The sequence below is a fragment of the Carya illinoinensis genome, chromosome 11 (assembly GCF_018687715.1).
Source record: "Carya illinoinensis cultivar Pawnee chromosome 11, C.illinoinensisPawnee_v1, whole genome shotgun sequence".
NCBI lineage: Eukaryota > Viridiplantae > Streptophyta > Magnoliopsida > Fagales > Juglandaceae > Carya > Carya illinoinensis.
In genome coordinates this window covers 39,558,313-39,581,759 of record NC_056762.1, presented here as the reverse complement: position 1 = coordinate 39,581,759, position 23,447 = coordinate 39,558,313, and the positions used below count along the sequence as shown (strand labels likewise).

At 36.9% G+C, this 23,447-nt stretch overlaps 3 protein-coding genes across 4 annotated transcripts in view; 2 read left to right on the top strand and 1 right to left on the bottom strand.

The window, feature by feature from the left end:
• Nucleotides 1–23,447, bottom strand: part of LOC122281112 (alpha,alpha-trehalose-phosphate synthase [UDP-forming] 1) — a 38,116-nt gene that overhangs the window by 7,904 nt on the left and 6,765 nt on the right. For both annotated transcript variants that reach the window (XM_043092382.1, XM_043092381.1), the window contains exons 2-12: nucleotides 10,288–10,762; nucleotides 10,014–10,111; nucleotides 9,457–9,845; nucleotides 8,344–8,458; nucleotides 8,123–8,224; nucleotides 7,114–7,264; nucleotides 6,350–6,438; nucleotides 4,340–4,388; nucleotides 2,436–2,536; nucleotides 1,303–1,490; nucleotides 612–729 (exon numbers count right to left, since the gene is read on the bottom strand). In XM_043092382.1, coding sequence (XP_042948316.1) covers nucleotides 612–729; nucleotides 1,303–1,490; nucleotides 2,436–2,536; nucleotides 4,340–4,388; nucleotides 6,350–6,438; nucleotides 7,114–7,264; nucleotides 8,123–8,224; nucleotides 8,344–8,458; nucleotides 9,457–9,845; nucleotides 10,014–10,111; nucleotides 10,288–10,690 — 1,803 coding nt within the window. In that variant the 5' untranslated portion in view covers nucleotides 10,691–10,762. The remainder of the gene's footprint in view (nucleotides 1–611; nucleotides 730–1,302; nucleotides 1,491–2,435; nucleotides 2,537–4,339; nucleotides 4,389–6,349; nucleotides 6,439–7,113; nucleotides 7,265–8,122; nucleotides 8,225–8,343; nucleotides 8,459–9,456; nucleotides 9,846–10,013; nucleotides 10,112–10,287; nucleotides 10,763–23,447) is intronic.
• On the top strand, nucleotides 20,848–21,270 carry LOC122282484. The gene has a single exon (XM_043094433.1). It carries the CDS (start codon nucleotides 20,848–20,850, stop codon nucleotides 21,268–21,270), a length of 423 nt encoding a protein of 140 aa, XP_042950367.1.
• On the top strand, nucleotides 22,002–22,661 carry LOC122282483. Its single transcript, XM_043094432.1, has one exon. The coding sequence runs from the start codon at nucleotides 22,002–22,004 to the stop codon at nucleotides 22,659–22,661; it is 660 nt and encodes a 219-aa protein (XP_042950366.1).

Sequence of the window (23,447 nt, the reverse complement as noted above, 5' to 3'; positions counted from 1 at the left end):
GCAAACATTAAGAACCACCTTTTAATAAATAAAAAAATCTCCCTTTAGTAGCTGAGTCCCTATCAAGACCCACTTCAAGACATCATTCCACATGAACTCATCATTAAGGAGGTCAACGAGTGTTCATTCAACTTCAATTTTTTTTTTTCTTGATAAATATGTTCATTCAACTTCAATGCAAAAGAGATTCTTTTTTTTATAGGTAATAAGAGATTTTATTTCAAGTAAATAGGCATAGCCCAAGTACACAGGATGTATACAAGAGAAAACACCTAAACACAAGCTAAAGCAAAACAAAACTAAGACAAAGCATTACAAATATTCCTGTCCCTTACAATGCAAAAGAGATTCTGAGATGGGCTTACTTTTGATGTGGTTCCAATTAAAAAAGAGAGAATAAAATAATTTTTTGATCATTAAAACAAAAAAAGAAAATAATAATATAAATTGTCATTGGGGTTATTTAGGTTTGATAAAAAATATATTTATAGCACTAACATCAGATGTTCAACTGTGAGTATCAAGTAATTGATGAGGATGCTATAAATCCAGAGGGAATTTCTTAACCATGGGGCATTTTACTATAAAGACTCAAATCAGATAGTGCATACCAATATTAGTAATCGATTATTAGCTTTCCAATAACGATCAATTGCTGTCTCGATTGGAAGTGAGGGTGGAACTTGTCTTGTCCTTAGTTTTGCCTCAACAACAGTATCATTTAGTTCACTGCACATAAATGGCACCAAACTCAAACAAAAGAAAAACATATTCTCTCTATTTTCATATTTTTATTTCCTAATATTAACTGGATCTCGAAATAAGGTTTCACACGGCTTCAACTAAAACACAACTTGTAAGAGAAACACAAGCAAATGCAATTTGCACATTACCCTTGTGTGAATACATACACTTTTTAACTTTGGGTTAATGTTAGCTGCAATGAATTTAGCTTTACAATAAACAAAACTGTACATTAATGTCATCACGGCACACTTACAGCAAGTCTGACCATGATTAACATTCTGGTGTGAAACAAATACTGAGTCAAATAGTATGTTTTTGAGGATTCAAATTAATCTCTAGAATCCAAATGAAACACAACCACCAATTTACAAGAGTGTTCACTGAGAAGTGTTTCTTTGTGCTCCACACAAAATCCATATGCTAGATTGTAGCATCAGATGTAACTTAAGTTATGAAAGTAATAGCAATGCCAGAGTTGGTTCATCAGAAAAATAATATATGAACACCGTCAATACCATATCATAATAGAATACTACAACACTACTGCATGTATACCTCACAAAAGTTTCAGCCCATTCTTGAGCAGTGTGGCTTGTCACGTGTGCAAAGTTATGTTTATGTCGCTTCTCTCTCTCGTCAGCTGACATATTTAAAGCCTGGGCAATAGAAGCTGCTACTTCGGTAATGTTCCAGGGGTTCACTAGTATTGCCCCAGCACCCAGAGACTGTGCAGCACCAGCAAACTACAAAATGCATCAAAGGTATTGATGGTCAGATTTGAACTCCTCATCCTCCCCCCAAAAAAAAGGATTAGTGGATTGGAAAAAGGGCAGGGGTTATAAGCAAATCAACCAGATGTTCAAAATCAATAGGTGAAATATTTATTCTATTAGGCTCATAAACAAATAACATGGTGAAAAATAGAGTAAGAATTTACTCACAACTGTCATCTTAGTATAGAACTGCATAGGCTTAAATGAAAATAAGTACAACAGACTACAGTTGTTTGAGCCCCGTATTATATTCTCTGAGGAATTCATAAAAAGCCTTTGCCTATGTATTACTTAGAAAAGCATAAGAAAAACCCAAACCAGCAACTTTCCAAGGTCTAGTACTTCATTGGGAATCTGAAAGCATAACTTAAAGCCTTAAAAAAAAGTCAAGAACCGGCTTTAGAAAGGGAGAACTTTCATTGAAATCACTACCCATATGTTAAGAGTTACTGAAATCTCCCTTTTCTTTTCTACAAAATGGTCCAGGTTTAAAAAAGTCAGCAAAGATGTGGCATTATGTTTTTATTGCAGCAATACAAAATTCATGTCCTCTTGAACAAAAAAGAAAGAAAACAACTACTAAATTCCAATATCTTGATTACTCAAATCTCTAATGCTTCTTCACCTTAGGATTCATCATTCTAAGACTTTTAAGTGAGATATGGCACCGTCAATTCATCATTCAATTTTATTTTCTTTTTATAGGTACCGGCTAAGTGGGACTTCAGAGAAAAGATTCTTTGATGCACTACTTTCTCCTAACATTCACTTAGCATTCTTTTTGTAAGTAACAGAGGCTTTAATTGATGAGGAAAACAGGTGTAGCCCAGGTACAACAATGATAATGATCAAGCCTAAACAAATGCACGATAATGATCAAGCCTAAACAAATTTAGTAAAGTATTTAGTAATTACTTCACTAAGAATGAGAACCCCTTTCTTTGCATCCTGGCATGCAACAAACTCATAACTGACAAGATTCATTCCATCCCTTAAAGATGTGACAATTGCTACATCTGAACAGGGAAAAAAGGGAGGGGAGGGGAAAGATAATCATTAGTTGAAAATTTACATTGATATAATTCATGTAATCATCTATAAACTGTAATGAACCAGTGATAACTCAGAATTAGTGATGATATACAACAAAAATGACTAGGTTTTCATAGATCAAAACTTACAGAAGCGATAACAAAAATTTTTAGAATCCATTCCACTTAGAACCTGCTTGTAACCATAGAAACTTGACCAACAAGATAAATTAAAACGGTGAAACTTTGGGGCCTAGACTTGTAGACTAGAAGTCTACCCTACTTTACCAGATTTGTAGACTGGAAATGGTCATGGTGTTTACTTTTGGCACAATGTTTGGTGTGATGCAAGGGCTCTAAAGTATGTTTTTCCATCTCTTTACCAGATTTCTAGTGATAAAGAGGTCTGGTGTGCTGATTTGTTGGTGTATTCTAATGGTTCTTTCCATTGGAATGTCAGTTTTTTTAGAGCAGCTCATGATTGGGAACTTGGAATGTTTTGCTGACTTTTTCGATTCCTTCTACGCTATGTCATTCGGTAATGTGATGGAGGATAGGATGATTTGGATTCCTGTTGGGAGTAATAGGTTTTTGGTGCGTTCCTATTACAAGACTCTCTCGGGATTCTCCAATGATCATTGTTTTCCTTGGAAGGCTATTTGGAAAGTAGGGTCCCTCCCAAGATTGCTTTCTTTGTATAGACTGCTTCTCTTGGGAGATTGGTCACCATTGATAATTTGAGGAAGCCTCATCATTATGGGTTGGCATTTCTTGTGTAAGAAAAATGGGGAATCTGTAGATAATCTTTTGTTACATTGTGAGGTGGTTCAGTTCTTGTGGAATGAGATCTTTAACCGGACTGATGTGGCATGGGTTATGCCTGGAAGAGTTATGGATATTCTTAGGTGCTGGAAAGGTATAGGGGAAATGCTCAGTTGTCGTTGTGTGGAAAATGATTCCCCCTTGCATTATGTGGTGTTTGTGGATGGAGAGAAATAAGAGGTGTTTTGAAGACCGGGAGCGTTCCTTGGATGAGCTGAAGAGATTATTTTATAATACTTTATTTTCTTGGGCTTCAGTCATTAGTTGTAATGAGGACAGTTTTCATGATTTGTTTGTATCCCTCACTAGTGCTTAGTGGAAATTAGGCATTTTCTGTGTATACTTCCTGTGTACTTGGGCTATGCCTATTCCAATCAATAGAGTTTTACTTTTACTTATCAAAAAAAAAAAAAAAAGTCTGCCTTAAGTGAGTGTCAAGATTTCAGCAAGAACTCAAGACCATGCAGTGCTCAAGACACATCATGCATATTTACAGCTAGAACTGTTTCTACCTAAAATAACCAAAACGAGGCAATCAAAACTCAAGTCATCCTTCCCCAGCCATACAAAACTAATTTTTGCCAGGTTAAATGAGCGCTTCTATGAACAGGTTCTCAAAGTGTCTCTACTATGATCCAGCAATCAGGTTATGCACCAGTATTTTAATAGCTGTATGGTTTGGTCCTGGAACAATCCCCAACTATATTTGATTTTGACATCAATGCTTATATTGATGGAGTTTTTAAGGAAAAAACTCATAAATTATTCTTTTTTCTTTCCATCATATTTACTGAGATATTTGAAAGCAACTAGACTGAAGATTCTATTTGTGAACCACATCAGATTCTTGTACAAAAGCTGACTGTATGTTCAACATTTCTCTAAAAATTATTGCTTGCATCTCTATAAAAAGAAAACCAAGAAAAGAAATATAGCATTTAGAAGTCATAACACTAAAAATGGTACCAGTAACAGCATAAAGAGCACATAATGCATGAAAGTCGAGAGAACGATCCTGTAGACAGAAATTATTGGGTTAGAATATAAGACATTTTCTTTATGTCAAAGATATAAAAAGAAAGAAAATAAATGGGACGTTAGATCATAATATACTTGAAGTACAATATTGACGACGATTTTCTTTCATAATATGCTCATTTTCTAGACAAGGCCACTATTATTCCTTGAAGAAAATATATTTATATTGAACTCTGAACATCCAGCATAAAACTCAATGCCAAGCAGAAAACAAAATGATATTTACAAAATGTTAGACAGAACCCAGAGATTATCCATAAGAGATCATAAAAAATATAATATAAATAATAATAATAATTGAATAGAAATACCACATCCTAATAAAACTAACAAAAAGACCTTAGTTGCTGGGATAAGTGGTGTTGAGAAAAGGCCATGAAATCATCACTGGACCTCAAGTCTGGGAACCTCTAGCCACTGGTGTTCACATATTTCAATTATTAAAACCGTGTCAGGATAGGGACCCTGAAAGGCTTATTTCCATTGATACACATGGTAAATAAGTTAGAGCTGGAATGGCATAACTAAATTTCACTAGCTTCAAAAGACAGCAGAGACGTTGAATAGTAGATCCGACATGTGAAAGTCATATAGGTGTTTTAGAAATGGAACCAAGGCAAGTTAAGCAGAAAACTAAACAAATCATAGATGAAAGAGGGAGAGAGAGACTGAAAAAGTTGGTTCAGTTCTAAATTGAGCCATTTGGATTAGTTTTTATTACAGTTGCGTTGACTAAATAATTAGTATCACATGGATCCTCCAACTATGGACACAAGGACATGAAGTATTCATCTAAACCTTCTGATGCAATGACATTTCCTCTAATAATCTTTATCTTTTCCTCGGATGTTGTTCATTGAGAAGAACGCAAAAATCCTCCATCAGATGCTTTTTTAATATTGTTCTTACACACACAGACAAAATGCATCCCTTCCCTCAACTAATGAAGGCCAAAGCGCACTATATAGAGCTACCCCTATGCCTTCTCTTCGTCTCTCTTCCAAAACATAGATTTTGTGGGCTTCTTTTATTCTTGAAATCAAATAAGAAATAAAAAAGAACAACTATTCAACTAAATATGGATAGCATTGAGATTTAAGAAAGCAAACCTAATGCCTGAAAAAAAATGGTGGTGCTAACACCTACATGACGCCACCATTTTGTCTAACTTACCACTAAAAGCAACAGAGCACTAATTATGATCACAAAGCAGTACTCTCCCTTCAAGGAATTAGATCTCCACATCAGTGAAAATGTTTAATTCTAAAAGCAACAGAGTACTAATTATGATCACAAAGCAGTACTCTCCCTTCAAGGAATTAGATCTCCACATCAGCGCAAATGTTTAACTTGGAAACCAGATGAACAATATATTGTTGGTGGCTCCGGTAACAAAACACTTACATATTGTCCATGAATTTAACTTTGAATGGGGTCTTATCTGGAGTTTTCAACAGTGGACATGGGTGCAAATGGTAAACTTAAAGTCTGATAACAGGAGAACAATATACTGTTGGTAGCTCAGGCAACAAAAGACTTGCATATTATCTGTGGAATTTAATTTTGTTATCTGGATGTTTTAATACCCCACTACTGTGCCACCCATCCATCCTATGAGGATGCAGGATATACGCGTTATCACTTCATAATAAAAATTTCTAGAACTTCTTTCATCTCTCCTTTGGTTAAGACACCCCCATCACTTGGCCTCTCACCTGTCACATATCCATTTTTGCTGTTCCACCATCATGTCCCATAGATATACCATGCGTCTGAAAAGAGTTACTGCACAATAAGGATAATAATATGATGGAGCTCAACACCACCTTTTATAAACAACGCCCTTCACACTTATCATCCACTGAGCTCAATAGAGAGATCTACACATACATGCATGGATTGGAATATCATGAATTCATTATTCAGTTTGGGACAAACCAAATGATGTATAGGAACTGCTGACAATGTTCCGAATCTGCCATTGATGCGTCCAACAATTTCATGAACTTGGCTTGTAAGTTTTTGATCTGTGATAAACAGAAATTCAAAAATTTTAATTTGATAAGAGGCAAAAGGCTAAGGAGATGTGCTAGCCAAAAAAGACACCAAATTCAAGCCCCATGTCGCTCTATATATGAACTTAGTACATTTTCAGGAAAAAAAAGAGAGTCTCAAATTGAACGAGGGAAAAAAGGTGCAGTTTCATTTGGGATAAAAGCAATCAGACCTGGTGCAAAACTGCAAATAGAGATGAGATTAGAGAAGTTGACACTATTGCAGTAACTGCAAATATTGCCAACTCATATATAACCAAAGTTGACACCATAGCAACCGGATTCTAATTGTTCTTACACAACAATTAGAACAGGTCTACTAGTACTATAACCAAAGTTCATGGTAAATGCATCTAAGAAAAGCTATTGAAAGTATAAAGTCATCTAACAACACATGCATTGACATGAAACTAATGGCCCTCAATACTTCGTCTTTCCATGGCATGGCTGCCATGCTCAAACTCTGAATTTGAGACTGTTATCCTTCTCATTGACCTTGTGAGGCTTTATTATTGCACTAAGTAGCACCCTAAACATATTCACCTCATCCATCTTGAGAATAAATTCTCAAGATTAGCATATATTACAAACAATCAAGACTAGTAGGAGGCAACAGGAAAGACAGAGCATGTTGAGAAAGGAACGTACACTCTGGAACATCTGTTCTTGTTGGCACGGCAATTTGCAGCAAGACTACTCTATCACGCCAACTTGAGTTTTCCTCCAGAAATTTTTCAAATGCTAATATCTTTTGAGGAATCCCTTTGATCATATCAAGACGATCAACACCTAACATGACCTGTTATGTCATAAAAAATATATTTACAAATTAGATGACTGGGTGTAAGTTAAAAGAAATGTAACTTCTACATGGAAAGAACCTTTTCTTTGAGAAACAGATAATTTTTGTACACAAGTGTTTGAGAAACATATTTCTGTCAAAGACTCCGCCAACAGAAACTACGATGCATCACTTGTTAATTGATGCTAATATACACAAAAACAAAGAGGAGAAAGAAATTTAATTTTTGGTTTTTTGTTTTTAATTTTCGGCTTGAATGTGAAAGGTTTTTTTAATAACATCTAAGTCTCATATTTGAAATGGAACCACTAATAATTGGACTAGTATTTTGGTTGGATATTGCCAAAAACATTAAAAGAACCCGTGTTTTAAAAGTCGGAACCAGGAAATGCATAGTTCGATTGCAAGTTTGGTAATCTCCTCACATATAGGCCCAAGTGGGTGGTTTGGCACAAGGTGGCCTTCCCCATGTGGAGGGGGAGTTGTGCGGTTTGGGAAAAAAAGCTCTTAGAAGAATATGCATTGGGCTTTTTCCAAGCACTACTTGGATAGAATTGGTGCTAAAGGATGAGATCATCACTTAAAAATTAATCTTGTTATGGATATTCCATAACAAGAAACATAGTGGAACCAAGATCACTAGGTAACATTATTAAGTGATTCAATGCATGGCCATAACTAGAAATTGGATAAATTCTGTAATGCAAATCGAATTGCAGGCATATTCTTTACACCACGTATGATATCAGATATGAATTGGTAGAATTAGCTTACAAGTATGATTAACTTGAATTAACTTACAAGTATGATTGACTTAATTTTAGTTTTGCATCAATGTAAACACAAGACAAATACCTTTCGGCCTTTAAATCTTTCCGTCAATTCTCTGATGTGTTCCTGAACTGGATGGGTATCTAGTGCACGTATAAACCTTTCTGAATCTATTCCAATTGGAAACTGAAGAAAAAATAAATACTTATTAGTATTTCAAGTTTAGAACATGTTTAATACTGAAAGAGCTAAAAATTTGAGTAGCAAAAATAAAGAACTTTGATGAATGAAATACAGAAGCATACAGCAGCAACTCGAGTTAGCCTCCCTTGATCTTCAACTCCTTCAGGTGTACCCTCAAGACCGAGAATACGGGTACAAGCACTAACAAAATGCCGTGCATAATCATAGGTGTGAAAACTGAGAAAAATAATCTTAAAATATCAAGATACAAGCAGATCAAAAAGATTTGATGCAAACATAAATAGGATAGAGATCCTGCTAATTTTATGTGCAGATGAGATTAAAGAATATGTGAAATAACAAAAAGAAAACATTCTAACGCCTGAATCTCAAAATCTAACAAAAAAGCACTTACTAAAGTGATGCTACGTCAAAAGACCAATCTATCTTCTTCTTTTTTTCTCATGGCTGAACAATTTTATCCAGCTATTTTCAAATGACATTCATCTGACCTAAGAAATAATCAGGCCTAAGACATACATTTCTGTGGAAACCCTTAGAATCTCAGCCTATTAAAAAACTCAGATATTGAATCAAGAAAGAAAGAGTCACCACGCTTAATCTGCATGTAGATGAATAGGAAAGATGCAGCCAGTCAATCTCTAAAATTCACAGAAATTAATTGCAATACCGGTGAAGCTTTTGCTGCTTCCACTCTGTGTTAAAGTGAAACTAGACCCGCAAAAATATAAGAGGCCAAGTGGATGCAGCAAAGTTGGAGCTGACACGGTATACTCCAACCGAAATTCCCACAACTTCAACTACAAGATTAACTTGGTGAACTTAGTGGTTTTGAGAGAATCGTGATCGGATTCTATCCTCCTGATGTCTAAGATTTGAAAATCATTTCCTCCCCATAAATCATACATCAAGAATTTTAATTATATATTTACTTTCAATAATAAAAAATAAATAAATAAATAAAGATAAAAATGCAGAAGCTTGCAGGCACACAAGAAAGAAACACACAGCAAATTGAACTAATAGCACATGAAAAACATTTGTCAGTGGAAACTAGACACTTTCTCGAGGAAAATTAGATATAAAGAATACCAAGTTCAAAATTTTAAAAAGATGTGCCAAATTTCCAGTGGGACCACTTGTCAACCATATAAAGTAAGTTAAAATCTATATCATAGTGTGGAATACTGGTGCAGAATGCAAGAAAATATTACCCAACTAAATCAGCAGCAAGAACTGAACGCAGTAGCTCTGATCGAGATGGCAGCGTCCTATGAATCTCTGACGAGGGAAATGGGGTGTGGAGAAACCAACCAACCTTCATATCACTGTTATATTCCTTTAAACATTTGGGGAGAAACATTAGATGGTAATCATGGCACCAAACGACATCCCCCTCTTCATAGTGCTTGTTTACCACGTCAGCAAACATTTGATTTGCCTTCTTATATGCAGCAAATTGAGATTGGAAGCTTCGTGTTGTGGCAAGTCGATCTTCTTGTGGAAGGCCTAGGTAATGAAAAAGTGGCCACAAAATGTTGTTGCAATAGCCATTGTAATATTGATGGACAATCTCCTCATCAAGGAATACAGGGATACACCTCTGCAATATGCAGTACAAAGCATCAGCAGGACTAAAAAGTTACCATAACATGAAACGTAAACCAAACTTTACATGTAAGCCCTTAATGAAACAAAGCTGAAATAATGCACAACTACAGAAGATCAACACCGAAAAAAAAAAAAAGCGTGTGCACACAGAAATATGTACCTTTTCAGCCAAAGCTTTAGTGAGTGCCTTCTGTCCAACATCATCTGGAACATTTACACCAGCCCAACCAATCCATCGTGCCTCAAACTCCTTCACACCTTTGAAAAAATAATCCAGAATGCATTAGTTTCCTATTTTTGGATGAGAAGGCCAAACTAAGAATATATTCTAAATTAAGAGAAAACTGTGACTCTGTAAACCAGCCAAATATATCTGTAAACTATTGAAGATAATAAATTGAACCAAACACTATAAGAGTCCAGCCACCATTTACCTAGAAGAGCAGTGACTAAACCGCCAGCACTTATCTCCAAAGACCACGAGTCTTCACCTCTCCTAACTGCAGACACTGGCAGCCTGTTAGCCACCACCAAGAGTCGTTGTCTGAAAGGTTTCCCGTCTTGCCTTTCATATACCTCGTCAGGAAGCAGCCTTGAAGCTGCAGCCCCCTGTGAGGATTGTTCAACATAGGGAAGTGCCCCGTTCTCATAGGAAACTCCCCTGTTCTCATCTTCTCTTGAGCGGAGGCCATGCTCAAATGATTCATTCCCCCGATTATTATCAGTTACCTCATTCGAATAAGAAGCCCTGCTTCTCCTTTGCTCTCTTTCTCTCAAGAGCCGCTCTACACGACTTGGAAAATGGTTTGAACTACCGTTGTACTTGTTCCCAGGCATACGACCTCTCTACAACTCAACCTTCGATACCAAATCTACGAGCACCGAGGTTTTCCTCAGAAAATTTGTCCCCTACATTTTGGTTTAGGTGAATTAAGACATCAATAAGCCACACAAAACTCTGAATATTCCCCAAATTAGGTACGAAGAACACCATTCGGTCCAAGTCAAGAGTAATAATATTTCAACTACAGTACAAAATAATTCGACTCAACGAATATATTAAAAGAATAAGCATCTGTAGAAGACAACTCAAATAAAACATAAAACGAAATAACGGTTGGGCAAAGAGGAAAAAGATAACTCAGATGCTGGGATCCACAGAATTGCAAGAGGCAAGAAAATGGGGTCTACCACCGTTTCTTGCTTATTAAAGCCCAGAAATCTGAGAACTGATTTTCACAAAATAAAAAACGAGGAGGCATCAGCAGCCACAGCAGTGACTGGTGCAAGAAACAAGGCTCTCTTGTACCTCCAGTCCCAAATTCTTAAGAGCACATCACTCAGCTCAAACACCAAACACATTGCACGAAGATGTTACTGAAAGTGAGTCAGATAGGGTGAGAAAACATTGCCGTATAGCATTAGGATGCTATGTCATCTCCAGACTCTCTAAAAACCGCATATATATTATTAAAACAAGAAAAGCATGAAAAAAGCACGGATATTTATAATCCAATAAAGCACCCCAACAATATATATAACCAAACACAACGAATTCATGAAACAAAATCCAATATTTTATTTCTAAAAGAAAAAATAATAATAATAATAATAATAAAGAAAGAAAAACTCACCTATTTATAATCGGTCATCTCAATCTTTGTGTAAATGGGTTGATTCACAGAACCATTTTTTTATCAGTCACACAGCCACTAGATTCGAGACTAGGGACGAGGGAGAGAGAGAGAGAGACAGAGAGAGAGAGTATATATGGAAATCTCCAGAATCTGAATGGCATAGAATTAACGAAGTGAGAGAGAAAGAGAGGAACCAATGGAATCCTCGTGCAAACTTTATAGGGTACATACAGCCTTCCAGCCATGCAGCAAAGTAATACAAAAAAGATTTATGTCGAGAACACAAAGAAATATCCTTTACCCAAAAAACATGAAAAGGAAAGACAGACTGGTCTAAATCCGCGTCTTTAATAAGGTAATGCTTACGCTAGATGCCAAAACTTTGTCCCCAGTATTTTAGTATTGTTTATCTAAACCAATAAGTTAGTACTAGGAGGGAGGGAGAGGGAGAGGGAGAGAGAGAGATGCACATAATCTAAAAGACTTCAAACTTTCGATGACACCCTGCCGTGCCTGCCCTTTGGACTTGGAGAAGCTTCCCTACTCCTTCAAAGCTCCGTGTTTAATGGGTGCTCTTTTCCTGTGCAAAGTTCAAATCTTTGCACAATGGTCCAAATGATTGACAAAGAGTCAAAATGAAAGACCAACAAAGACTTTACCCTATCAAATTGAACTACTAAAATGAATGGTTTTTTAAGTGTGAACTCCGACCCGAATACCCGACCAATAATAACCTGATAAACCACATGGATACTACCAAAGTGCCATATAAAGTACAATTTTCCTTCCAACACCTAGTCTCATTTGTCTCATGACCTATAAATCGACGCCTTTGGTAAGGTAATAGTAGTGTAATTGTGCAATTAAAGGATAAAACATATGGTTATTTATTGCCGAGCACCCACCAATTGCACAGTGACACACGGCCTACAAAATATATCAAGTGTAACACTGGGTTGATTTTAATAATTTTTTTGTTCAAGGTCTTCTCTTCCAAAACACCATCAAAATCCTCGTCGCCCAATCTCTTTTAAGATATTATCACTATCACCAAACAAATACAAAATTTTAGAAAAATCTCGTTACAAGTATAACTGTACATTAATATATATATCAATTTAATATAATTGATTAAAAAATAAATTTTATTAAAAATAATATTAATTTAAATTTTGAATATAAAAGAATAAATATTAGTACGTAAATTAGTACGCAATTTTACTTTTACAGAACAAAACTCTAAAACTTATATTCAAGAATTGAATCTATCAACTCGATCATCAAAATTATCGACTAAACGGTAAAATTTATCATAGCATGAATGGAGGAAGTTTAGGAATCAAGAGATTATGCATCTAGCATCCATATATACTAGTCAGTCACTCATTCAACTTTGTTAGGACTTATCTTCACGGTCTAAGGTTAGGCAAATGCGCAATCTGGGATTAAAACGGAATGTTAAGATCGTGAAAAGTATGGTGGGGCTCGTTTTCTCGAATTGAAGTTAGGCAAAGTATTTGGAATCTTGTGGGAAAGAGAGAAAAATAAAGGGAAAGGAATTTTGAGACCGTGGAAAGTATTATGATGGGAATGGCATATATACCAATGAAGTAATGATACACACAACATATTTTTATAAAAATTTTCACGAAAATATTACGGAAGTGTCACGTACTCATTTTGAAAAAATATAAGTATAAATATGAGATTTATATAAAAAAAAATTATTTTTTAATGATAGATCTTATATTTTTTTAAAAGAAGTGCACGGTACTTACACGATCTATAATCATATCTATCATTACTGGTTATGAAAAGTGCTATATAAATCATATTTCATACCAATAAATAAGCCTAACAAAAACAGAGTCCAGTCAACGGAAGATTAAATGGTAGATTAAATATTAGCGACTACGTATAATATGGGATATGTGTGTCTGTGACTATCTCATCATATGATGTTAACGATAGGAGGCAGCATGATATGCAAGGAACATGGACAACACACCCAAGTAACTACCTACCATAATTCGTTCGACATGTTCAAGATCACAAGGATGTCATCAATCCAACATCATTATTGTTATTTTCAATTATCATACATGTGATGGTTGCACATTAGCTATGCTTTGACCAATCTACACATCCAAATTACATATATGCTGCATCATAAACATAGATCACTGCATATATAACCCTTTTAACCAACAAATGGTACATGCATGATTTATACTTAATTTGCACCATAAATTATTAAATTACACATAGAAAATTATATTTTAACCTTCAAAATATTAGTACTGTGTTTTACACTTTGCATTGCAAATGATCAAAACTAGCATGTATTATATCTTTAAATGTAAAATGAAATGGTGATGTGTTTCATAGTTAAGATTCAACTATTAAAAAAATAATTATTTCATGTGAATCTTAAATTTATCAAATTTTTTAAAAGAAAGTACGTAAGGACTGCACACTTCAAGATTACAAATATCATTTTTCTAAAAATAGACTCACAAACTAACATGATTTCATACATATATTACATATCTATTTTACAATAAAAGTAGTTTTACAATCTAACTTATTATATTAAGTCACATCAATTTGTGAATCTATTTTTATAAGATCTTTTTTATAATTAAAATATTTCTCTTAATCAATTAGTTTTTGTCGGTCCAAACACCATGAATAGATCGACACAAACACTCGATAGCATTTGTTATATTTATAAAAATAATAAGTATTAAGTACTCTCGAAATATATATCCTTAATATTAACATCTTACAAGATGGGAGTATTATATGGATAAATTCTATTAATTTAAAATAAGAAAGTGTTACGAGGTTTCATAATTCATGAAGTTGAAGATTTCCATCCCCGAAATGTATGTCCCAATTGTCGGAAAAGGATATGATTAACATGCTTGAAATGGCCAATTAAAACAATCCCTCGAAGCACTAGTCCCCTACGGCCGCCCGACAAGGCGCATTAATTAAGGTGTTGGGCGTGAGCCGTGACACTATCAACACAACACAAAATATTGCATTACGCATTATAATTAACTTTGAATGCTTTGAATGGTCAATCGAAATTTTGTCTTCCACAGGCAGCAACCAGCAATACTCTTGTTTGTTTGTTTTACAAACCATGCATCTAATTTCATTTTATCTAATAATTACAATTTTTTTAAATTTTCAAGTAAAATATAATAAATAATTTAATTTTTTTAAATTCTAAAATAAAAAATATATTAAAAAATTATATTTTAACAATATTTTATTTAATTTTTAACTTTCATCTAATCTGATCTTATTTCATTGAAACGAGTCAATTTCTTTTATCCTCCCTAATAGTATGCATTTTATCCAAAAAACATGAAAATCTTAAAAAAAATAACAATAAAATGAAATTGATTAAAGTGGTAGACCAAAATAGCAACGAAAAATGTCGCAATTTATATATATAAGAAAAGTGTTATAGTTACAAAAAAAATATCATAAAAATAGACTAAAAAACTAACGTAACTTCATATGATATATTAGATATACTTGACAACAAAAATAGTTTTACAATCTAACGTACCACATCAAAATATGTCAATTTGTGAGTTTACTTTTGTGAGATTGATGGATGGCAAGCAAGGATACTCTCAGGAGGGGCTAGAATGTTATTACTTAAACATGTTCTTGGGAATATTCCTATTCACATTTTATCTGTTTTACAAGTTTCAAAATCAGCATTCAGACCCTCAGTACATGAGTAATTTCTGTTGGGGTTATAAAGAAGGAAGACCAAAAAAACATTGGAAGGCCTAGGAATCAATGTGCATACCGATTCAAGGAGGAATTGGCTTTAAGAATCTACTACATGTGGAAAAGACACTTCATATGAAGCTTGTATGGAAGCTTTTAACGAAAAACTACTTATGGTCTAATTTCTTTTAGGCCAAATATGTTAAAAGAAGTCACATTTCTTTAATAGATAGGAGCAAAGGGTCACGTTTCTAGAAAAATATTCTAAAGTGCCTTCCGGGGATGGTGGAAAATTCGAAATGGAGGCCAAAAGCAGGGAGATTTCATTTTGGTATGATGAATGGTTCGGTAAGGAACTTCTTGGTGTTATTCATAACATCTCCCATCCTATGCTTAAAGTGAAAGATTGTCATTTGAAGAAAGGGTGGGATATGAAGCTATTGGTTAAGCTAGTGGGTACTCAAAAGGTAGAAGAGATTATAAGATAAATGAGTAGCAAAAAGGAAGAGATTGACATGCTGATCTGGATAGCAAAAGAAGATGGCAAGTTCAACACAAAAAGTGCTTGGGAATGTATAAGAGTAAGGGCACTGAAAGTTTGTTGGGTGGACTGGGTGTGGCATCCTATTATTCCAAAAAATATGGTGAACATTATGTGAAAAAGTTTCCATTATGCTCTTAGTGTGGATAATAGAATATGTAGAACTAGCATTCCACTTGTTTCTAAATGCAATTGTGGATAATAAAGTATGTAGAACTGATATTCCACTTGTTTCTAAATGCAATTGTTGTGAGCAAGGGGCTTAAGAGGACTTAGACCATGTTTTGGCTACAAGAGAGTTGGCTCAGAAGATATGGTCACTCTATGTAGTTCGTATTGGCTTGCTTCGACCCCACTATGTCACATGGAAAGAAACAATTCAAGTTTGATTTCATCGAGCATCTAAATCATCAACAAAGGGTAGCTGATGGGTATTATACCATCATTTGCCACATGGAAGCTTTGGTCTCAACAGTGCAAAGCTTAGATGGAAGGTAAATGTGAAAAGGTATAGGAGGTTTGGCAAAGTATGAATTTTGAATTATTAAGCTAAGTGAGAAAATCATTGCCAATAGGCCTTTGTCCTGGCCTGATGAACAAATCCTAAAGGACCTGCAAGTGATTAATAAAGAGAGAAGAAGCAAGCAGTGATAGATTGTGAAATGGCAGAGACCAAAGGAGGGTTGGGTTAAGTTATATGTTGATGGGAGTAGTAGAAGTAATCCAGGTAAAGCAAGGGTCGATGGACTCATTAGGAACCACTTAGGCAATCGGGTATATGCTTTTTTTTGATTTTATTGGTCACGACTCCAATAATGTTGCAGAGTTCATGGCACTGCTTCCTGGTGTGAGACATCTTTGCCAGTTGGGTTTCTCGCAAGTGGAGATGGAATTGGATTCTAGCATGGTGGTGAACTAGATCAAAAGGACTTTTTGCCCTGTTTAATACCAAATTATTGGGATGAATTGTTGCTTCTGCTACGAGGCATGACATTCACCATTCAACATGTTTATAGAGAAGGAAATTCTCTTACAAATTACCTTGTAAGATTGGGTTCAGAGGAGTACAATGCTTCATGGTAGTCAGCTGATTATATCCCTGTTAGTCTTCGGGGATTGATTCGTATTGATGAGATGGGCATTCTGTATATCAGGAAGGGAATGTAATTTGGCTGTTTATTTTTTGTCATAGTTGGAAGGTTATAATGTTGTCTATTCTTTGTTCTTTATATGTTTTCATTATTTGCATGGAGTCCTTTGTAATAAGGTTTTTCCCTCCACCTTAAGTAAGGAGGAAATAATAAATTCTTCTCTCCCTTTTCTCTCTAAAGGGTAAAAGGGGGGTGAAGTTCTTTTCGGGGGGACCACTAATATTCTAATCGAATAGTGGTCAGCCGCGGCGTGGGTAGTGGATGAGAGAGGGGATAGCTAGTGACAAAAGGAGTGCGATGCGGTGGAGGCAGAGCAGTGTGGGCAGAGTGAGATAGTGGCTAGGTTGCAGGTTACGACGGAAGGAGAGTGTAGCGGTGGAGACAGAGTTGTGTGGCAGAGGGAGTTAGTGTTTCGGGCGGGAGAAAAGAGGGCATCGGTGGAAGCAGTGCCGAGAGATTGTCCGGAGAAGAACGATGAATGAACTGGAAGAAAATTGGAGGAGAATGCGGCTTACAGAGGAAGAAGGGCAAGGGATTGAGATTGAGGATGAGCTGCCCGATGACCTGTTCGAAAAAGAAGAGAGAAGCCTGGTCGGAAGGGTCTGTATCGAGAGGAGCATAAGCCAAGAGGTGATTGAATCAACTCTGGCGAAAATCTGGAGGATCAGCAGGCGAGCCAAATTTCTGGAGGTATGCCCCAATACCTTTGTAATTACTTTTGCAAACCTAGCGGATAAAATACGGGTTTGGGAGGGTAGGCCGTGGTTGTTTGACAACCATCTATTGGTTATGAAACTCTATGATGGTTTAAAGCCATCGCATAAAATGGATTTTAGCAAAGAAAAAATGTGGGTTCAGATGTACAACCTTCCGTTAGCTTGCATGAATGAGGGGAGGGGAAAACTGATAGGGGAGTCTATAGGTAGGGTGGAAGAAGTAGATGTGATGGGTGACGGCTATGGTTGGGGTAGATGTTTAAAGGTTAGCATTGAAGTGGATCTGACAAAGCCTTTGGCAAGAGGGAGAACAATCTGTATTAAAGGGGAAAGGCTTTGGGTCTTTTAAGGTACGAGAAGCTACCGAGAATGTGTTTTGTATGTGGATGTATTGATCATGGGAACCGGGGGTGTAAGGGTGAAACAGAGGGTCCCAATCAATATGGGGCTTGGTTGAAGGCGGGACCAAGAATCAAAAGAGTTGAGAATGGGGGTGTGGGTTATTCTGAAGATACTAAAAAAGGAGGATGGGGAGAGCCTAATTCAGAAGGTTTAGAGGGCAGGGGAGTAAGTGGGGAGCAGGGGGTGAGGTACAATCTGAATCGGGGGAGGATAAGGATGAGGGGGAGGTGGAAAAAGAGGAGAAAGAATAGAAGAGGGAGTAATGGGGAACATGACACTAAGGGCGTAAGGATCTGAAGGCTTGGGAGATAAACAGTTGTGCAATATGTGAGGAGTTATGGTAGAGGCAGAGGGGGGTTTTGAACGATCGGGATGGGATGGTTTTAAGGGGAGGATAGAAACAAGGGAGAGAGAGAGGGTGATCGGGAAAGTGTGGGGCAAGTAGAGGAGGTAGAGGATACAATGGATGGGGAAATCTTAATTGGGGCTCAGAGGAGGGGATCATGGAAGAGGAGGGCAAGAAACAAAGGGAAAGATATTCCCAATTCTAGTTTTCTAAAGGCCGGGAAGAGAAATAAGAGGGAGGAGGAGGGAAGGGGGGATGAAAAGGTGGGGTTGAAAAAACTGAAAAGAAACTTAGGGGAAGGCTAAAAAACAGTTAATGAAGAAGTGGCAGAGGCTGTTGCACAGCCCCGCCAATCCCCATGAAAACTCTAAGCTGGAACTGTCGAGGGCTTGGGAACCCTCGAACAGTTCAAGACCTTTGTTATATGGCGAAGGAGAAGAGACCCAACATAGTCTTCTTGATGGAGACTAAGATAAATTCAGATAGATGTGGTAGAGTGAAGAGAAGACTTAAGTTTGATGGCTGTTTTACAGTTGAACCAGTTGGAAGAAAGGGGGGTTTAGCATTAATGTGGGACTGTGATACTAATGTAGAAGTGCTGAATTACTCATTAAGACATATCAGTGCATGGATTACAGTAGAGGAGGGGAAGAGGAAATGGTTACTTATTGGATTTTATGGTGAACCTGAGGCAAACAAAAGGGAAGAGGCATGGAGGTTGCTTACAAGTTTGAAACCAGAAGAAAATCTAGGATGGTGTGTATTAGGGGATTTCAATGAGATCCTATCTCAAAGTGAAAAAATAGGAGGCTGTTTAAGACAAGAAAGGTTGATGGACAGCTTCAGGGGGGCCTTAGAAAGTGGAGGTCTATTTGATTTGGGTTGGAGGGGGGATAAGTATACGTGGAGTAACAAACATGAAGATAATACTTTCATTAAAGAAAGGTTGGATAGGGTTGTAGCTAATAGTAAATGGTCAGAAATGTACCAAGGTAATGAAGTGGAAGTTTTAGCTGCAAGGAGTTCTGACCACAAACCCATAATGCTAAGTACAAAACAGGTTGATAAAAGGGGGTGGAAAGGGAGTAGACAGTTTAGATATGAAGCTAGTTGGGCGCTTGAAGAAGAGTGTGAAGTTGTCTTAAAGAGAGCATGGCAAAACTTAAGATAAAACAGAATGAGTATGGAAGGAGGGCAAAGGTTAATAGAAGGAAGCAGAGGAGCTCTTAGCAGGTGGAGTAGACACTTAGAAGTAGAAAGAGGTAAAGAATTGGGAGAAAAAACTGAAATGTTAAATAGACTACAAGCTGAAGAGAATGGGTACAATGCAGGTCAGATCAAAAAGCTTCAGGAGGAGATAGGAGTTTTACTTGATAAGGAAGATTTGAAATTGAGACAAAGGGCGAAGAGGAACTGGTATCAGTATGGGGATAGGAACACAAAGTTCTTTCACGTGTGTGCAAGTCAGAGAAGAAAAAAGAACCAGATCACACAAGTGATAGATGATCAAAATAATTTCTTCACAAAGCCAGATGAAGTAGAAGGTGCCTTCAGGACCCACTTTGAAAATATCTTTACATCTAGCCAGCCACACACAGCAGATATTGAGGACTGCTTAAGGGATCTCGAACCAAGAGTGACAAGTGGGATGAATGAGAAGTTGACTAGGCCTTATACCAGAACAGAAGTTGAAATGGCAATAAATCAGATGGCTCCCTATAAATCTCCAGGCTCGGATGGATTCGGGGCTTGCTTTTATCAAAACCATTGGAGGACCGTAGGAGATGAGGTGAGTTCAGCAGTGCTGTCCTACCTGAATGGTAATGACTTTAACCCGGCTGTTAATTTTACTCACATAGCTCTTATTCCCAAATTAAAGAATCCTAAGTACACAAATGAATACAAACCAATCAGCTTGTGTAATGTCCTTTATAAAATCATTTCAAAGATGCTGGCCAATAGGTTGAAGAATGTTTTAAATGATATTATATCTCCTAACCAAAGTGCTTTCATGTCTAGGAGATTGATATCTGACAACATTATGGTAGCATATGAAGTAATGCACTCCATGAAAGTTAGGAAAAAAGGAGTACATGGAAGTATGGCTATAAAGATAGACATGTCTAAAGCCTATGACAGAATAGAATGGATTTTCCTAGAAAAAATCATGGGAAAAATGGGCTTCTGCAGTAAATGGATTGAAAAGATTATGTTGTGTGTAACTACGGTGTCATATGCTGTCCTGTTAAATGGCAAGCCAGGAGAAAGATTTGTTCCAGCAAGGGGTCTAAGACAAGGCGACCCTTTGTCGCCTTATCTGTTCATTTTGTGTGCAGAGGGATTAAGCTCCATGCTTAATAACTCAGATCACAAGGGAGAAACAAGGGGGTGGCTGTGGCAAGAGGAGGTACAAGGATAAATCATCTACTGTTTGTGGACGATTGCATGTTGTTTGGGAGGGCCAGATTGGACGAATGGTTGAAAATTCAAAGAATTCTAAGCAGATATGAAAAGGCTTCCGGTCAGTTTCTGAATAGAGATAAGACAGCAATATTCTTCAGTTCCAACACTAAAACAGAAGACAAAAGGGATGTGCTAGCAGCAGGGGGAGCAACCATGAGGGGTAACTTTGAAAGGTATTTGGGTCTACCTACCATGGTAGGTAGATCAAAATACAACACCTTTAAGTGCATCAATGAGAGAATGTGGCAAAGAATCAACAACTGGAAAAATGGCTATTTGTCTGGTGCAGGAAAGGAAATAATGATAAAAACAATGTTACAAGCAATCCCAACATATACAATGAGTGTTTTCAAGCTTCCTAAGAACCTTTGTCAGGATCTGAACAGCATGTTTGCAAAGTTTTGATGGGGATATAATCAAAAAAGAAGCTGTATGCAGTGGAGAAGTTGGGAAAAAATGGAAAAACAGAAAGGGAATGAAGGTTTAGGATTCAGAGACTTGGAGTGCTTTAACATGGCCTTGTTAGCCAAACAAGGCTGGAGATTCATAACGAATCCTAAGAGTTTGGTGACAGTGATATTCAAGAAAAAATACTTTAAAACAAGTAGTTTTCTGGAGTCTAAGTTGGGAACCAAACCATCATTAATTTGGAGGAGTGTGAGGGGTGCAATGGGACTGTTGACTGCAGGGTTGAAGTGGAGAGTGAGAAATGGGTACAGTATCAACATATGGGGGCACAAATGGTTGTCTAAACCTGTCTCATACCAAGTGCAATCCCCAATAAGGATCTTGGAAGCAAATGCAAAGGTTAAAGAACTCATCAACCTCCAAAACCACGGATGGAATGTAGATCTAATCAAGAGTATCTTCTCACAAGAAGAGGTGGAGCAGATTTGCAGCATCCCGCTGAGTGGGGTGAATGTAGAGGATAAGCTGATTTGGGGCCCATCAGAGAAGGGGTCATTCTCAGTAAAAAGTGATTATTTGGTGGAGGTAAATAGGAAGAAGGCAGCCCTAGGTGAAACATCAGAGTGAAGCAAGCATGATGGCAGATGGAAGAGTATATGGGACCTTAATGTACCGGGGAAAGTTAAAACTTTTATGTGGAAAGCAGGCAACGAGTTGTTAGCCACAAGATGGAACCTTTTCAAGAGGAAATTTTGGATGATCCAATATGCCCCATATGTCAGTCAGAAAATGAGACAGTCATGCATCTCCTATGGAAGTGCCTGGCAGCCAATGATGTATGGTCAAGAATGACAAGTCCTCTGCAGAAGTGGCAAGTAGCAGAAGATGACCTCCTAAGTTTGTGGGGTAGGATGAAAGAAAAACTTACAGGAACTGAGTTGGAGTTGACAGCAGCAACTATGAGGGCCCTATGGCTGAGGAGAAACGAGTCAATTTTTGAAAATAAGTTTAGAAACCCCATGGGTGTGATTAGATCTTCAATGGAAACACTACAGGAGTATCAAGCTGCAAACCAGTTGCTAAAGAGGGGCAATAGTACAGTTTCGGGTGCAAGGCAGGGTCAGAACTGGGAGGTGCCAAGGGAGAATTATGTCAAAACTAACTGGGATGCAGCAGTCGATTTGAGAAATAAGAAAGTTGGTTTTGGGATAATTATTAGAGATGAAAAGGGGGAAGTTCTAGCAGCAACATGTGCAGAGGGAGTTTTTTCATCAACCAGCAACAGTCGAAAGTCTAGCATTAAGGAGGGCAGTAGAGATTTGTACAGACCTGAATTTTACAAAAGTAATATTGGAGGGAGATGTGAAACTGATTATAGATGCAGTTAATAGAGAAGAGGAAGACATGTCTAGTTACGGGAACATCATACAAGAGATAAAGGTATACCTTAGAAATAGAAATGAGTGGGAGGTGAGATTTGTAAAGAGAGAAAAGAATACAGTGGCTGATATACTAGCTAGGGCAGCTTTACAATTAGATTACGAGAGAATATGGATTGAGGAAGCTCCAGACATTATAAAGAGTGATCTGTTGAAAGACAAACTCTGTAATGGATGATTCTTTCAAATGAATACATGAGGTTTATTTAAAAAAAAAAAAGTAAGGAGGAATAAAACTCATTTACTGGTGGAAAAAAAAAAAACATTTCTCTTTCTCTTTACATAATATTAATATACCCTCTGCAAGGAATGCATTTCTAATGCCATCATTGCCAAATATATTAATTAAACTAGGCCAACATGCAACGCCTTCATTGAAATGAAGCATCTCTCGCTAGATTTAATAATTCATTCCTTCCCTGTTTCATTCCAAGGAAGATGAAAAAATTCATCTTTTACCGTGAGTCAAAGACCGGGGGACAGAATGGGGACGATCATGGTCCCCAAAGATTGAAAAAGGATCTAGCTAGCCAGCTAATTCAATCCGGCCCCCTTCTAAAAACTGCTCACAGTTTCTGTGTAAAGCTCACATGGTTTCGATCGAGACAATGTTGGCAGTGAAAAAAAATGCCGTGTCTGTCCAGTGTCGTGCATTCTTCATCGTACGTGCTTCTAATCCATGTGAGGAATTAAGTTGCACTTTTTCAGAGTGTGGTAACAAGGCACACACAAAAC